Raw genomic sequence first — 18,296 nt, forward strand, 5'->3', positions numbered from 1 at the left:
CAGGCTGGTCTCCAACTCCTGGCCTCAAGCGATCCTCCCACCTCTGCCTCCCAAAGTACTGGAATTACAGGCATGAACCACTGTGCCTGGCCAATATAAACTCTTTTTTTTTTTTTTTCCCTGTAAATAGTAGTGTATTTTACACACTGCTCTTCACTATCCCATTTTCTCTTTTAAAATATCTTCGAAATTTTTCATGCCAATTTAGACCTGTGTTTTTCTTTATTGTTGTTAGTGTACCCTGTTTATTGCTTATGATTATATGTGAATTAAGGGGCTGGGGTGTCCTCGTGCTTTTTAATAACCGCACATGATTTCACTACTCCAGACTGTCACAGATATTTTGCAACTATCAACAAGGCTGTGATGAAGATCCTAATATATTAGTAATTTTAATTAGGTGTTAATGCATTGGTAGGACAAACTCCTAGACACGTGTGCTGAGTCAAAGGCATGTGACTTAAAATATGGACCGATATCACCAAGGTGCCTTTCACAGAGAGTGAATCAAACTTCCACCTACAATGGATACGCGGGTCTGTTTCTCTACACCATTCCAAAATACTGCTAAATTTTCTGATTCTTGACATTCTAATAAGGGAAAATGGTATCTCGCTATAGATTTAATTTATTTTTCAAAATTGTGAATGAGATTATCTCCTCGTCTTTCCCTTTCTGGGAGCTAACTATATTCTTTGTGAATTTTCTATTAGCTTGTTGACTGATCATTTCATATCGATCTGTGGGATCTCTTCTGATATTGAAAGAAATAGTCTTTATGTTACATGTTAAATGTCATGTCACTTTCAGTTTGTTTATAGTATAGTTTGCCACGTAGAAATTTAAAAATAATATTTGACTAAATCAGATGACTTTTATGACTCTAAGAGTTTGTACCATATGTGTATTAGCATTCTTTTTTTTATTTTTTGACACAGAGTCTTGCTCTGTTGCCCAGGCTAGAGTGCAGTGGCACGATCTCGGCTCACTGCAACCTCTGCCTCCTCGGTTCAATGATTCTCCTGCCTCAGCCTCCTGAGTAGCTGGGATTACAGGTGCCCACAACCGCACCTGGCTAATTTTTGTATTTTTAGTAGAGATGAGGTTTCACCATCTTGGACAGGCTGGTCTCGAACTCCTGAACTCATGATCCACTTGCCTAAGCCTCCCAAAGTGCTGGGATTGCAGGCATGAGCCAACGTGTCCAGCCTCTGTATCAGCATTCTTTAGTGCAAGATTAAAAATAAAAATTCTTTCTTTTCTTTTCTTTCTCCTTCCCCTTTCCTTCCTTCTTTCTTTCTCCTTTCCCTTTCTTTCTTTCTTTCTCATTCAGGTTTCTGATACAGCTGGAATTTATTTAGTGTAATGAGTGAGGTTAGGGATCTAACTTAAAACTTTCACAGATGGCTACCCATTTGTTTTAATACAGTGTGTTAAATAGTTCTGTATATTTTACATACAAATTTACCCTCAACAATAGGGCATATGTGAAAGATGGGCTAAAAGTAGTCATGCACAGAGAACAATGTATTTTGCCTGCTCAGTGAGTACATGGCATGAAAGTTAAATGAGTAGCATATTCTTGAACATATATAAATATGCTCTTTAGTGTTTTAGGAAGAAATATTTTTTTTCTCAACTATGCAAGAAAACATTCTTCACAGGCATGTTTTTACAGAGGAAATACAACAGAATGTTGATATTTTCTAGGACCTACCCGAGATTCTTGATTGGGATGCGGGTGCTTGGTGGCCTGCAGCATTCATTCATGCTCACGCAGCAACCCAGCTCACCGTCCACATTCAAGCGAAGTGCCCTTAAAGCATTCTGACTTGACTATCACAACCACCCTGTTACAAATTACCATATGTCACAGGCTTTGGGGATCTCTAGAAATTGGGTTCCCCAAACCTTGATTGTTAAATCTACTTAGGCTATGGCTATTTTCTGTTAAAACTGCAATCCATTTGATTGGAAGATTTGATGTTATATAAAAGCTAGTAGAAAACAGATGGGAAACTTTATCTTATTATTTAGTGTTGAGATATATGTATTTTAGAGGAATAGACAACTGGATGTGATAAAAAGAATCATTTCTGCAGTGGCACAGATAAAGGAAATACCTGATGTATGTACGGCATACTTTATAAAAATGCTTTCTGGTCCATTATCACATTTGATTTTCTTTTCTTTTCTTTTTTTTTTTTTACAGCCTGGTCACTGAGTATTTTTTTTTTATATCACATTTGATTTTCAAAAAGCTCCATAAAGTAGATCCATGTCATAACAAGAAAAAGAAGAAACAGCACATGGGCAGATTTACTAAAGGAAGTAGTTCCCCAGGAATTGTTTTGAATGAATGAGATCCCTTATTTGCTAATTTAAAAACAAAATCCCATTACCACATGATCCAGCAATCCCACTTCTGTGTATATATTCAAAATTATTGAAAGCAGGGACTTGAACAGGTATTTGTACACTCATGGTCAGAGCAGCATGATTCACAATAGCCAAAAGGTGGAATAAATCCAGGTGTTCATCAACAGACAAATGGATAAATGGATAAACAAAATATGGCATATATATATATGTATATATATCATATTTGTTTATATATATAATATACACATAATGAAATATTCAGCCTTAAAAAGGAATATTATATATATATAAAAGAGTAATACTATATATATTTGTGTATATATATACACACACATAGATATACAAATATATATATACACACACACACACAAACACACACACACACACACACATAATGAAATATTATTTAGCCTTAAAAAGGAAGGAAATTCTGACACATGGTACAACATGGATGAGCCTTGAAGACACTACGCTAAGTGAAATAAGTCAGCCACAAAAAGACAAATATTGTATAATTCCACTTACATGAAGTATCTAGAGTAGTCAAATTCATAGAAACAGAAAACAGAATGGTAGTTGCCCAGAGTTGTGGGTGGGAGAAATTCAAAGTTTTTGTTTAATGGGCAGAGTTTCAGTTTTGTAAGAAGAAAAAATTCTAGAGATTGGATGCCCAACAACGTGGATATACTTAACAGTAACGAAGTGTACACATAAAAATGATTAAGATGATAAATTGCATGTTATGTGTATTTTTCACAGTAAAAAACAAAATCCCTTTTCCAAGCCCCATATCACACAAACCTGTCCAAAAACCTCTTCATTAACAGTGAAAGTGAGGTCTAGGATGTCTGTGATGTTGTTGTCCTTCATCCACTGCAAGCTCTGGTGGAATTCCTCATCCAAATATTCCAGGTCACTCAAATCACAGGGCCTGGGTGGATTCAGTGAGAAAGGCAAACAGAATTACCGAACAAATGGATGCCCAAACCTCACTTCAAAATGTGGTTGTATCATTCCTGGCTAAAACATCACAGACTTAGCCTAACAATTTGATGCTTTTGAATACACTGATGAATCAGCTCATTCAGTCATTTTAGTTCATTCAGTAATTTTCCTTTGAAAAGGAAATGTGAAATTATTTACAATAACAAACATGAAATAATTATTGGCTCACAGACTCTTTGCATGAAAATTGGAGAAAGCTATCATTTTAAAACAACTAAGTTATAAACAGATCAGTTCTACTGAATAGTTTAACGCAATGTTTGTAATATTATTATAATTTTTATATAAAGTGATTCATCTCCATGATATGACATTTTGATAACAGAATCCTACACCAACAGAAAAATCCCCAAATGCCTTTTTATTGTACTAAAAGCTGTATGTGATATCTAAGCACTCAGGACAAAAAGGCACCATAACACTAACAAGAACGGTTAGGGCAAAACAGGGACAAAAGGGTCAGTGGCACCAGAGAGGCTGGTGTCCTTGCCCTGCAGATGGGGCCGGGATGGAAGTGTGGTCTGCAAAGCACTTACAGTCTCAGGAGTGCCTTATAGAAGGGCCTCGTGAAGAAAGCGTCAAGAAGGTACTGATGGATCAGAGCCAGGCCCAGGATGCGACCACTAAACCTGAACCTGGAACACAGACAAAGCAGAGAAATGGGCAGGTGGAAATTTACATTGTTAAATATTTTAATTTGCATTTTTATCTGATGTGTTTGTTTAGAGTATTCATCTTAAGCTGCTTAAGGAATCTCCTCATTGATGACGCAAGGGAGACACCCGTTCTCCTCCTCCTTCTGCTTTACCGTGGGCAATGCCTGTGTGCTTGCTAGGTATGAAAGGAAGCCTCCTCTCCCCGCCACGTAGCAGACTGGAGTCATTTTTCCAGAACCTTTTTCAGACCTGGGAGAATGAGGACCCAAGAAGAGGAAAGCACTGGGAAGGGCAATTCAGGAATCTTAGAAAAATAGCCCACACTGAACTGCAGGCAGACCTGGATCCAACGACGCAGAGAGCTTTCTGGATGTGTGTCCTTACCCGTTCAAGCATTTTATCTACATTACTTATGGTCCATGCTGGCAGGTGGGGATTTGAGTATGGAGCCCATATGGCAGTTGTGCTTGCAGACAGTGGGGAAGAGTTACACAGAATCACAACATGGTAAGAGAGAAGCTGAGTGGGCAATCGTTCTTTAAAATTGCCAGCCACGTAAAAGACAGAATGAGGTCACTGCTAGGAAGAACTGGCCATACAGACCTGGCCACCTCCAGATATAAGTGCCTTTACTGATTTAAATCCTTGTCAGAGCATTAACTTCCTGAGCATTTTGCTAGTAACCTGCTTAGCAAAACGCTGAGGCTACCTGGGCTTGATCTCATTGTCGCCTGCTCCTAAACCGGCTTCTTGCCTGCCTGTTCTAGCACCCTGTGCTTTCCCCACCACGTGGGCCTTGCCTGTCTCTGGCACCTACTTTTCTTTTCTCTTTTCTCTTCTCCTTTCTTTTCTTTTCTCTTTTTTTTTTTTTGAGATGGAGTCTCACTCTGTCGCCCAGGCTGGACTGCAGTGGCAAAATCTCGGCTCACTGCAACCTCCACCTCCTGGGTTCAAGCGATTCCCCTGCCTCAGTCCCCTGAGTAGCTGGGACTACAGGCACCTGCCACCACGCCTGGCTAATTTTTGTGTTTTTAGTAGAGAGGGGGTTTCACCATATTGGCCAGGCGGGTCTCAAACTCCTGACCTTGTGATCTGCCCACCTCAGCCTCCCAAAGTGCTGGGATTATAGGTGTGAGCCACCACACCCGGCCAGTGGCACCTACTTTCATAACTGGGATCTCCCTGGTGTCCACTCTAACTACGTTTTCACCTAATCATTGATTTAGTTGTGAATTTTCTCAGATTCTCCCTGTCAGAATTTTCAACTAATCTATTTCCAATGCCTTTTGTGTGGCTCTTTTTGGACTGAGAGGGTTTCCTTCTCTATCGCTGCCATAAAAATGTTAAAATGAATAGATTATCTGATTCCATAGAATAAGCATATTTATAAAAACACTTCAAATTGGTATGTTTGAAGTAGCTGATTCTTTTTCTATGAAATAACATACTAGTGTTATTGACTCTGAGAGACTAGAGGCAAACAGAATCTCAGTGAAGGTGCTGTGGGGCCCTGTGGATAGGGGGCTTCTAGGACAATGGGTCCTTGAGACTGGGTACCCCACCAGTGCTTCATTCCTCAGTGCCCTTTCCTGACCACCCTAATAACTGACCGGTCCCCAAGACAGTAACCACATCCTGTGTATAAAAACAGTTATGTTCTACCCCAACAGAAGGTTGGCCCACCTACTCTAAATAGACTCTAGGGCATTGTAACCGATGCTTCTAACATGATAGTACGGTTGTGGCCATCTAGGTCGAGATGACCAAGATGATCCAAACCGGGAAAAGAGCAAAGGTCAGCACAGAGGTGCTGGGCCTGGGGCTTCCCCACTTAGAGGGGGCCCCTGAGGATCCAATAAAGAGAGCTGGGAATCATAGCAGGTAGTAATTATATGTAGATATGGAATAAATGATAACATTAAATGGATTACTATTTTCAGCTTAGTGCTAAAAATTGAGTATCTCAATGAATTAAAAATTTTCTAGCAAAATAAAAATTATTCAAATTTATTCAGGAAGATGTAGAAAACTTTAGAAATAGACCGATAACCATAGTGCCAGGTAGAAAACTTTGAAGAAAAAGGATTATTTCCAAAATTGATTCTGGGGCTGGATATATATATTTTTAAAGATATGTTCTTTCAAAGACTCAAGGACAGAAAACCTTTCTGCTATTTAAACAGTTCCAGAAATCAGAAAGGGGTGGAAAACCTCTTAATTCATCATTATGAGCTACCATAACCACAGAGTGGAACCTGGAAATGATAAAACAAGACAGAGAACTAGAGAAAATGTCACTTATATACAAATCCTAAATAAACACAAGAGAATTGCACCTACTAGTTCATTCCCAGAACAATGCAAAATGATTTAAGGACGTTTAATTAGAATAAGGATAGTTCAATATTAAGAATTCTATTACTAAAATCAAGTATAAGGTCAAAAGACAAAAATCATACGACTTTTTTGGGGGATATAAACCAGAAAGTTACTTAAAAATATCATCACCAATTTCTAGAGAAAAAAAAATCTTTGTAGTAAATCAGCAAGAGAAGAATGCTTCCTTAACAAAATAAAGCACATCTATCTCAGCAATATATTTAACAGTAAAAATACTGAAGGATGCTGGTTATTACCTCTCTTCACAATACTCCATCAGTTCTAGTCACTGCAGTTAATTATAAATGAAAAATTGGAAACAGATTAAAAGTAGCTTTTATCAAATGCCTATTGGGCCAAGGCATGTTATTCACAATATCTTAACGACCCTTGCAACAATTCTATTTGATGGTTTTGGTCATCTCCATTTTGCAGATTAAGAAACTGAGGGTCAATAAGTAGCCCCAGGCAAGTGGTACAGCGAGGAAACTGACTCACATCTGCCTGACGCCAGATCAGGCCTTTTCCTTTGTGTCTATTTTGAGAGATGTGAGCAATGGCGAGGTTGCTAGTCTGGGCTCAGGGGCCAGGCTGCCTGCTGTGTGACCTTGTGTGAGGGTTTAACCTCCTCCTTCTCAGTTTCCTCTGGAAAACTTCACTCTTTAAATGTTAACTATTTTTGCTATTAGTATTTTATGTTGGCTACCAATAGTTCTTGTGCTAATTAGACGTATTTTGGTTCAAGTAACCTTCAACCAGCTTAAGCCCTCTAAGGTCATGGTGGTGTCTCCAGGAATCCAGGGTCAGGAATGCAGTTGGGCCTCAAGAACACCAGGGATGTGAGTGATGTTGGCCCCGTCATCCAGTTTCTTGCCTCGGCTCTTCTGAGCTCGTTTCTCCTCTCTCACTGCCAACACCTTCCATGGTTTACATCCCAGAGTTCAACACAAGAGAGACCAACTTGACTCCCTGTGACCCAGGTCTAGATTTTCAGCATGATTCTCTAACTATTCTAACCTGGATCAGTCATGAACAACCAGGGAGGAAATCTCAGTCTCGAGTACTTTGCAGGGAGAACCACTGCTGCTTGCCTCTCAACCAGGGGTGGGATCAGACGGAGCACAGGAGATGGGGTTTCCTAGCACAGGGGACTGCAGCGCAGACTGCCAACAGAGAATTGTGTATTTGCTTTGAATTGGGTAGACCATAAGGTGGAATTTCTAAAGGCAGAATTACACTAGTTTCACAGACTGACATGGGCAACCAATAAGCCCTGGATTTTTTAAAATAATTGTGCAACAAAGCTATGATAGTGGGGTTTGGCTTTACATAACCACAGATGGGATGGCTCTAAGCCAGTCCCATATATACCATAAGATATATTCCAGAGCCATGAACTATGATCTGAGACATGTTGGTATAAATCAAAATAGAGCAACTCTACAATTCAAACCTAAAACAATAGCTGATGGAAAAAAAAACAAACCAATAGCTGATGAATTGCTGTGTGTGCAATTCCATGAATGAGAAAACACCTTCTAGTAATGGTGCATCTCCTTTACTCATCATCTGTATTGTTCTCCCCTAGCCTAAGCAATTGCTTGTGGGGAAGTTGATTACATTTGCTGTTAACATAGGTTACAAACGTGGAGGAAGTATGAGACAGAAAGAAAATTACCTTTCCCTAGTCTCTGAGTCTAAGCGTGTCTAGGTATGAAGAAACCATCCAATAATTTAAGCAAAATAAAGTGCTGAGGTTTCAAGCTAAGTTACTTGGCATAAACAAAGTTCTGAGGATAAATTAAAGTAAGACCCTAAGGAAGTAGCGGAGCCCCTCCCCTCTGCCTGTGGGTGTGAGTCTGTGTTACTTAAATAACCTGCCCCAGTGCAGTGGCTCACACCTGTAATCCCAGCACTTTGAGAGGCCGAAGCAAGCAGATCACCTGAGGTCAGCAGTTCGAGACCAGACTGACCAACATGGATACATCTACTAAAATACAAAATTAGCCAGGTGTGGTGGCGCCTGTAATCCTAGCTACTCAGGAGGCTGAGGTAGGAGAATCACTTGAACTTGGGAGTCGGAGGTTGTGTGAACCAAGATTGTGCCATTGCACTCCAGTGTGGACAACGGGAATGAAACTCTGTCTCAAAAAAAAAAAAAAAAAAATCCTGCCCCGTTTGAGAGCTCGTGTGTGTGTGTGTGTGTGTGTGTGTGTGTGCTTTGCTCACTTCTTTCTCTCCACAGATCTCAGGAGTCTTGATGGATATTGCAGGCCAGCCCTGCTCCTGGAGTGTAGCACTGCTCCCACTTTTTCTGTGCTGACATTCTGGAGGCCATGAGTGAATGCAACTTCTACTGTCTCAGCCTCTGCAACTCAGCATGTCGCAGACGTGTGGTTCATGCCGTGCCTGTGCTGGTGCTGCCACTGCCCGCCGGGCTGCAGCCCCACTTCTGTACTTTTTCCTGGCCTGTGCTCGCTTTTACTTTGCCGGTAGGGAGTGGTTCCTCTGTGTCGTCCTGCTTTCTTAGAGGGCCCTCGCAGAGGAGTTTCCTGGGCCCTGAGAGTTTACAGGGACTGCTTTTGAAGTTTTCTCGTGGTCCTTTAGCCCCTAGGGCAGCCAGGATCTGGTGGGTGGAGGGAACAGCTACCACGTTCACCTCTACCCCTCAGGCCATACTGCGCACCCCGGCTCCCTGAGTCCTTCTTCTGCTTCTCATGGGGGCTGTTGTATCTGAAGGGCCTCAGGTTCCCTGCTCAGAATCTGCTTTCTGCCTTTTCGCACGTGTCTCTAAATTTCAATGATGGGCATCCTTCAACTCCTCTTCACAAGAGAGGCCTCAGACCCTGGTCCCCAGCAGGTGCACATGCACACGGCTGAGAACAGGAGGCAAGGCAGGTCAGCCCGTGCAGCCTCCCAGCAGCGGATGGTGGGTACCAGCCTTTTCCCCCTTTTAGCCACAGCGGGATAGGTCAGGAATGGAGACTCCTGGGCAGTGAAGTGGGAAGAATCTCTCCTTCTGGCTCTGTTTTCTGTGTAATTTGAAACCTCCCAGGAGTTTCTGACATGCCATCAAAAGTCAGTTATTTCTGACTTTTAAGAAACACATAAAGCATATTTTCCTATTGATTTATCAATTAGAGATGTGTTTCCAGCCATTTAGACCTGAGACCACAGAAAGATTAGCAACATAGCAAAATACCAAGAACCCACATTTAACAACAACAACAAAATCCTTTCTGTTGAGGCTCAGTGAAGTCCAAGTCTCCTTGGTGAGGAAGGCATGGTCTTTTTCCTTCAGATGAGGAGCACAGACAGTTCACGGTTAGATTCCTCAATCCAAACCACAACCCCGTGGTTTATGGAGACATTCCTGGACTCTGATATAAATTATTTTCATACCCTTGGTTTTAGTATGTTGCAAGTTTTTGTTTTTGGTATCATCAACCCCTTCCCTCCTGCCAAAGAAAAATAACAGAATTGGGTATTTTTTAGTGTAAAGTAAAACACAAGTGATACAAAAAATATATTTTTTAAATGAGTCAACTCTATCCCCGGAGGTGACATTTGTGACCCTGAGAGGACTCTTCCCCTGATTGGCAGTTGGTGAGAGCAGGGGCATGCATATGTAGATGGGACCTCTGTGCCATCGTGTTCCCACCATGGTACAGTACAGACACCCTCAACACGTGCAAATGGCAGTTTTCATTATCCTTTAATACACTGCAAGATATTTCTTTTTAAGAATGCTCTATGCTTGGTTCAGCCCTTTCCCCTCTGATGGAAACAAACATGCTTTTCATCTTTATCTGTCTGCTCATAGATCCTGGGGGGAAGCCTGAACCCAGTGTGCACTGGGACTGTGGGGTAACTTTGGGAAAGGGCAGATGTCACTCTTGGTGCACACACATCAGCACCTCCCCAGATGTCTGGGAGATGAACTTGACCTATGCTGAAGAAAACAACTACAGCCACTCTGACCTTTCAAAAAGATGTGGAGGGCTCTTATGGCAGGAGATCTGAAGGGAGCCAATGTTATTGGCAAGGATTTCTCAAAGTTCCATCTGGGTTTTACACATTTTAGTGAGAGTTCAAAAGGTAATGGAGTTTCACACATTTCCAGCACATCTTCCCAAGTGGCTTAAAGGCCCCCAAAAGACTCAATTCTCCCTTTGAGTGCATTACTGTTTGTTGACTTGACTTCTCTTCAGGACATGTGCCAATAATCCAAGAAAGGCAATGTGCTGTGGAGGATGACATCACAAGGTCTAATGTTAGGCTGCCTTGGTTTGAATCTTCTGACCTGCATGACCTTGGAAGACCTGTTTAACATCCGTGGGTCTCAGTTAACTCATCTGTAAAATGGGAATCATAACAGCACCTACTAGACAGCTGCTGAGACGCTAAAAGATGCTAGGACAGCTGCTAAGATGCTAAAAGTCCTTCATACAAGGACTAGTGGAGGTCCGTCCACCTGAGAGTCTAATAAATTCCCATCGATAGACTGACATGTCTAGCTTCTTACGCCACACTTGGAACCCTAGTCCTAAATATCCATTCTGGATTGCAGAGTGAAAATGTGGATTGGGCTGACAGCGGCTAGCCTGCAATTTCCTGCTGCAAACTTCTGCTCTGTTTATAAACAGCATTTATGTATCATGGTGCTTGGCACAGGTAAGGTCTCAATCAAGATTTGTTGAATGGAATTAAATTGAAAACCATCATCTGGTTTTATCCCAGTGGAGCACAACTATACAAACTCACAGAAAATGTCTGAAATGTCATATATCATTTGAACCCTGTTTGACTAGGTTAATTGCTCAAATTTCCAATGTCTACGGTAGGTCTCCATCCAGGAAGATGGACAGAAACAGCAAACTGCAGAGGAGAGTTTAGGGGCCGAGTTAATGTACGGGAAGATGTAGAAATGTTTTACATCAAGGGGCTGAAATAGCAGGTCTCTCTCTCTCCCTTCCTTCTCTCCCTCTTCAGTCTCTCCAGTGAACCACTGCAGGGGAACATGTTTTAGCGGGAATTAGTATACAATGATTTCAGTGTATTTTTCAACAGAGTCTTTAAATGAAAGCAGTTTTTGTAATGACAAAAAAATGCAGTTGGGAAGTTTGCAAGAGTTTGTCTCTTATTTACAGGCCACGATTTATGGAAGGGAAGCAGGATAGCTCACCAAGCAAAGAAAATAAAAGACCTAATGATACTCTGGAAGGACACTTTGGACAGTGAAAGAAAAGACTTTAAAAGGCTTCTAGTTAATCCTTTTATATGAAAGTGATATAAAATGAGTGAAACCCTCAGTGCAGCACCCAGGTAATGCATCCAGTCTGAAAAGGCTCTGTAGGGCAGTTCTGGCAGTTTGATTTCCTGGCATTAAGCTTAGGCTGCTAAGGATTGATTCAAGGGGTCTCCTGGTTTTGGTGACCTGAGTCTCTTCTTCTTGACCTGTTGCCTCAACAGGTCTGGCTATTGTCCCCGTCTGCTTAATTCTTGGCTGCTGCATCTTTTGATGCATTACAACTCAGCATGAAAAATACTCCCTGATAAGCTTCAGACTCGGGGGACCCAAAGCAGGCTCTTCCTGCCTGGAGAGGTGATCACATGGTGTACTGGGCACTGTAAAGAGGCTGGGCATTTGGTGATAATGTGCTTGGCTCTTGGGCCTTTGGTGAGGAGATGGGGGCTGAGGCAGACGCAGGAACACTCGGCAGGGCACAGGTCTGCTGAAAACCCTGCACAGTCGTTAGTCTACCAAGGCCTCTTCTAACCACTATGGCATCTTCTGGAGCACAAATGTCTGTCGAAACAAACACTGTACTGGCAATTTTAGGGGTTCACACATTTTGTTGGGTCAGTGAATGAGGCCAGAGGGTTGCTATAACTGCATGCTTGCCTGGATGCCCCCAAGACACCATCGCAATGGCCTGTTTCCCAAGCTATGACTCTGGGGACTGCATGCACCTACGCACTGCCTACCTCTTGCAGGTTGACAGCCAGGTGGTTTGTGTCAGCTGAAGTCTAGAAGATTCTCTCTGTAGCCATCATGTGTTCTATCTCTGATACTTCCTGGATCTTTCCCAGACACTGCTTCCCTGGTAACGGACCAGGACCTGCGTTAAGTTCCTTTAAGGAGTCTTTTGCAGTTCTCAAAAGAATAGAGCTGGTTCCTCAGCCTCAGCACTATTGATGTTTGCTGTCCTGCATATTACAGGATGTTTAATAGCATCTCTGACCTCTACCTCCTAGATGCCAGTACTACTGGCCTTCCAAGTTGTAACAACCCAAACTATCTCCTGACATTGCCAATGTCCACTGGTGGAGAGAGTGATGGCGTAAAATGAACGTCTCTTGAGAACCCCTGACATTGCCAATGTCCACTGGTGGAGAGAGTGATGGTGTAAAATGAATGTCTCTTGAGAACCACTGGAATGGAGCATAGGGTGCGGGAAAATGTATCTAAACGGGTGATGATATACTTCTTTCTAATTGACACATAGGCATCACTTGCCTTTCCTGAAAACTTCAGGAAGGCTGCTTGGGCCCTCTGAGGCAATGCAGGTTATACCCCCACGGCTTTGTGCCTCACTCTGCACATCTGAGCAGCTCTTCATCACTCTCTGAATCTGAAGTATACTTCCTACCCCACCAATATCATCTTAAACTCCCACCAAGAATTTGGGCTGCAGGTTTCTTTGGGAGAAGTGATGAGTGGGGAGAATAATTCCTTCTGAATGTGCCTGGGAGCATCAACATTTCTGAGGGATGATGCAGGATCTGAATAGGGAAAAAGAGTGAGCTCCTGGAGAATGAGCATCGCAAGCTGGGAGACAGCTTAGGGATCTAAGGTGGGAAGGTATGTGGTTTATCTGAGCAATGAAAAGAGGCCAGTGGCCCTGGACCCCAGAGAGAGAAGGGGGAAATGGCAGAAAATGAGTCTGGAGAGGCACCCAGGGGATAGATCATGCCAAACTTGGCAGGCCATGGGAAGGATTTTAGATTTCATTCTAAGTATAATGGGAACCCACTGGAAGTTTCATGTAGGGTCTTTGGAATGAACTGATGTGTTAAAATGATCACTCTGGATGCTGTATGGAGAGAGGTGAGTCTGGCAAGAGTGGAGGCAGAGGCTGTCTGGAGGCTTCTGCATCCAGATGGGAGGTGATGGTGGCTTCTACTGTGGGTAGTAGCGGAGGTGATGAGGTCAAAGTCTGGATGTATTTTCGTGATAGAAACAAGGGGATTTACTGATGTATTTACGGGAGGAGATGAGAAAAAGAGAGGCACCGAGAACAGTCCATGGCCTTGGGCCAGAGCAACTGGGTGCCATTTACTGAGATGGGAAACACCAAAACAGAGGGTTTGGAGGAGGAAATGGAGAGTTGTCTTTCAGACATATTTTGTCTGTGCTGCCTATTAATATCTGAGTGGAGCTGTGGAGTAGGCAGTTGTACAGAGTCAGTATCTCTGGGCACAGGGCCGTGCTACAGATGTCACTGTGGGGCTGTCAGGATGCAGATGGCATTTGAAGTCAGGCATCTGGACAAGATCAAGGAGGAAGTTTGTGCAGATGGAGAGGCAGACCCAGGGCTGAATGTTAACCGATGCACCGTTTAGGGATATGGAAGATGAGAGGCAACAATAAAGTACATGAGAAGGAACAGGCAGCAAGGCTGGAGGAACCGAGGGCTGTGGAGCTCGTGGTACCAGAAGGAGGCAGAGGCCGACTGTGTCAAGTGCCTCTGAGATCAGGCAGTAGGCGGTCTGAGAGTCACCAGATGGCACTGGCAACCTTCATGACAGGTGCAGGGGAAGAAGCTGGCTGGAGAGAATGGGAGGAGAGGCAGTGGAGAAAGCCAGCACAGATAACTCTTTCTAGGAATGTACCTCTAAAGGGGAGCAGTGGAGTGGTCATTGGAGGAGGGCGTGACATCAATGGGGGTTTGGGTTTTTGTTGTTTCAGTGTGAGGGAAATTGCAGTGTGTTCATACATTTCCAATATCAACAAACTTATCAAGAGCCTACCATGTCCTAGGAACATAGAAAGATCCTAAGGTACCTGTTCATTTTGAGTTTCCAAGATAGGAAGGGAGATAGACACAGCAATGCGGCATCTCATCACCATGAGCAAGTGTGTAGAAGAGGAGTGCACAGGGTTCTGTGAGAACTCAGGGGAGGAAGCATAGCTTGGCTCTGGGGAGATTAAATCCAGGCAGGCCTCCTGAAGGAGGTGACAACTGAGGAAAGCCTGATAATTAGCATGGAAGAATGAATAGAAATTAATCTGCTTAAGAAGACAGGGAAAGGCTTTCCAAGAAAATAAAATCACATTGGGAAAGAGTCAGGAGATACAATGGGATGTGTTTAGAAAGCGTGCAATTCACGATTACTAGAGCATACATAATGAGGAAGGACAAGATTTGAGATAAAGTTGTGGAGAGAGGAAGCAGGAGATCCTGGAAGGTCTTTTTTTCCATGCCAACAAGTTTACCCTTTAAATCGTAGATGATGAGGACCCATCGACAGGTTTAAATTTGGGAGTGAAATGCTTGTTTTGGCATTTTTAGGGTAATCGCTTTGCAGCCATAGGAAGAATATAGATTTTAGGAGGAGGCAGATTTGGAGGATATTATGTCAAGGGGATCCAGCTGAATATTTTAGGGGTAAATCAGCAGGACAGTGAGCTTTCTGTGAGCAGCAGTGGAAGAGAAGGATGACAGGAAGAAGTGGCTATGTGGGAGAGATTAATTGTTAACCTGGAGGAGGATCAAAGTGGAGATGCCTCGTTGGTATTTTGATAATACAGTTTGAAGCTCAACAGAGAGGTCAGAGCTGAAAATATAAATTTAGAATTCATATGTTAGTACGGAGAGAAGTTTATAAAGCAGTAGCTTTGATTACATTGCTATATTTTATATAAAACTATATCTGTCTTTCCATCCATCCATCCATCCATCCATCCATCCATAAATATGGAAAAACTTAGATCAGAAGAATAATGGCATTTATTTCTGTATGAAGATATTTTCTTATGTATGTTAATCTTTTTCATAATGAGTGTACCTTACTGATGCGATAAAACTATGTTTATTTACTTATAATAAAGATATAATAAAAACTAGGTGACATGGCATGTCAGAATCTAATGAGGTAGAATTTCATATAGGAGTCTGTATCCACTGCAGTAAAGAGTCCATTAAAGTAAAGAGTGGGCCAGGTGTGGTGGCTGTAATCTCAGCACTTTGGGAGGCCAAGGTGGGTGGATCACCTGAGGTCAGGACTTTGAGACCAGCCTGGCCAACAGGCTGAAACCCCATCTCTAATAAAAATACAAAAAAAAAAAAAAAAAAAAATGACCTGGGTGTGGTGGCACAGGCCTGTAATGCCAGCTACGTGGGAGACTGAGGCAGGAGAATCACTTGAACTTGGGAGGCAGAGGTTACAGTGAGCTGAGATTGCACTACTGCACTCTGTGACAGAGCGAGACTCTATCTCAAAATAAATAAACAGACAAATAAATAGTGGTAAGAGTTCACTAGCCCTGTTGATTAGATGGTCTCTGCTGTTCCTGGAAAGGACAGCGCTGGTGACGATGACTGAAATCAGACTTCAGTAAGTGAGGAAGTGAGTGAGGGAGAGGAGCAGAAGCAGGGGGAGAGCATGAAGTGTAAAGATCTGTGAGAAAGGGATGACTGGGGAGTGGCGTGGAGATGGGGACCGGTGGGCCCACAGCTCGAGTGGGTGGGTCCACCTTGAGTGTAGGAAGGGACTCCAGACTCCGAGGAGGGTGTTAAGGTTGGGTAGCATTTGTATTTGGGGTGAGAAATTGAAGTGTTTCCATTTCAGTAGGGTCTAAAGAACTCTCACAGTGGAGGCGATTTTGGTTGGTGGAGGCTTTTGGGACAGTGAAATGGAAGATGCTCCCATAACAGGACTGGTGAGCTTTGCTGTGGAACTTTCTGAGGTCAGAGAGTGTGATTCAGAATTGTACCCTTTCTTGGAATTATTTCATTTTCTCCAGGGCTAGAGGTATAGAAAACTACTCTGGCACGGAATGCGGAAGAGTGAGTTGCAATATTGCTGCACAGAGGCGTTTTGTCTGTTAGCTGGGGCGCAAGCATGGAGCAGGGAGGGAACGGGGTGTTCAGGGAACAAAGGCACTCAGGAGGTCTGGGATGAAGGAAACCATGCCAGACTATGAGAAGACACAGAATCCAAGGTGAGAATGAGCCTGGCAAGGAGTGGTGGCAGGGGGAGGAGCTGGGAACGCCGGCTGCAGAATGATTGACAGTGAGATTTCAGAGTTTTCAGTTTCTGACATGGCACAGTTCTGGGTGATAATGAGGTTGGGAGGGCCACTGTGGGAGCAGGTGGCTGGAGTGGAATGTAGGTCACCGCCACAGGGGTTAGGTAGGTTTGGTCTATTACCTATACCCACCTTTATTCAGATAATGTTTTAGGGAATGTGTAAGAAATCCCCTCCCCAATGCCCACAAAAATTGTTTAAATATTGCAAGGCATGATTTATATTTGGTTTTCATAGCTTCCCTGTGTGTGGAAACGGTTTTACAAATTAGCCCGGAAAACTTGAAATGTTCTTCATCTGCTGTGAAAGAGACTCCGCCCACACAAGATAATGACAGGATATTATCTTCCGATTGCTAATTAGCAACTGAAATGAATGTCTAGCCCTGGTGCCGCCAAGTCCCCTCCATTAATGAATGTGTGCCCTGCAGGGGACAGAGGAGTGAGACCAGAGCTGCTTCCCCTCAATGTGGCTGGCCAAGCGTGCAGTGTGCCTCCCTTTTGGAGAAAGCACTTCTAAGAGTACCTTGTGCAGACTCTAACATACCCTCTGACTATATCGGCAAATAACATATTTAGTATTGCTTCTCAATTCAATGAAAAAATAGTTGCAGTAAAATTGATCATTTGAAAGTGTGGATATTTTTTGACCCATCATTCTGTTTACCTTGTATTAATACTGAATGTATCAATCACATTTTCACAGATTATAAGGATTAAGTTAGGTTAATGTGGAAAGGAGTTGAGGAACAAAGATCTAGGAAAATAAACCTTCCCATAAATATAGAGAACATGATCCCACCTTTGATTTCCTGCTGTGTCTAGATGTGTCTAGGTATGTTACCACTCTGGCCCTGGCCAGAAAATTATAATGAAAAACACTCAAAGATGCTTTCATTGACCTCTAAGGTGTGTTTCCTCCTTAACCTCCAAGTATTCTTTATTGAGAGAGTTCAAATATTTTGTTCTGCAATATCATGGATGCTCATGACTGAGATTATGTCTGCAAGTCACAAAAGTGATGTACATTTAGTTATCCAGGCCAGCAGCCTTTCACAGTCAAATGACTGAACAATTCATTGGACAAAATTAATCAAAGTAGTTAATCAATGGACCAAAATAGCTCAGCTCTCAGTTTAGCTACTAACGTTAGCTAATAGTTCAGCTTTTGGTTATTTAATCTTCTAGCTATTTTACTGTTGTCTGAGCCTCAGTCATTAGTTCTCCAGGTTGACTTTTTTTGTGAATTTGCTTTATGAGCTCAGGCAAACAGTTAAAATCTTTTTCTCCTGTTTCCCTGTTTGGGAGAATACTACCGATTTCTTCTCAGAGGCTTTTGGGGGCTGTTGGGAAGACTGGTGGATTTTCTATCAATATCTGGTATATTCTTCAGACAGACACTCCAAAGGTTCACAGTGAAATATAACACTGCATTATTAAATTTGGAGGTTTCCATGATGGGAGGTATCTGAATGGGTTGAATGTTGGTCCCCACAAAACATGCCCATGTCCTAAACCCTGGAACCTGTAAATGTGATGTTATTTAGAAAAAGTCTTTGA

At 42.6% G+C, this 18,296-nt stretch overlaps 1 protein-coding gene across 9 annotated transcripts in view; it reads right to left on the bottom strand.

Moving 5' to 3' along the window:
- The window catches only part of HECW1 (HECT, C2 and WW domain containing E3 ubiquitin protein ligase 1), a 445,591-nt gene that overhangs the window by 15,794 nt on the left and 411,501 nt on the right, over positions 1 to 18,296 (bottom strand). For all 9 annotated transcript variants that reach the window (XM_064366737.1, XM_064366740.1, XM_064366742.1 and 6 more), the window contains 2 exons: positions 3,924 to 4,022; positions 3,184 to 3,313 (listed from right to left, as the gene is read on the bottom strand). In XM_064366737.1, the coding sequence (XP_064222807.1) occupies positions 3,184 to 3,313; positions 3,924 to 4,022 (229 nt within the window). The remainder of the gene's footprint in view (positions 1 to 3,183; positions 3,314 to 3,923; positions 4,023 to 18,296) is intronic.

This window comes from Aotus nancymaae, unplaced genomic scaffold, assembly GCF_030222135.1.
Source record: "Aotus nancymaae isolate 86718 unplaced genomic scaffold, 86718_ANA_hifiasm-v0.15.2.pri h1tg000065l, whole genome shotgun sequence".
NCBI classification, from domain to species: Eukaryota; Metazoa; Chordata; class Mammalia; order Primates; family Aotidae; genus Aotus; species Aotus nancymaae.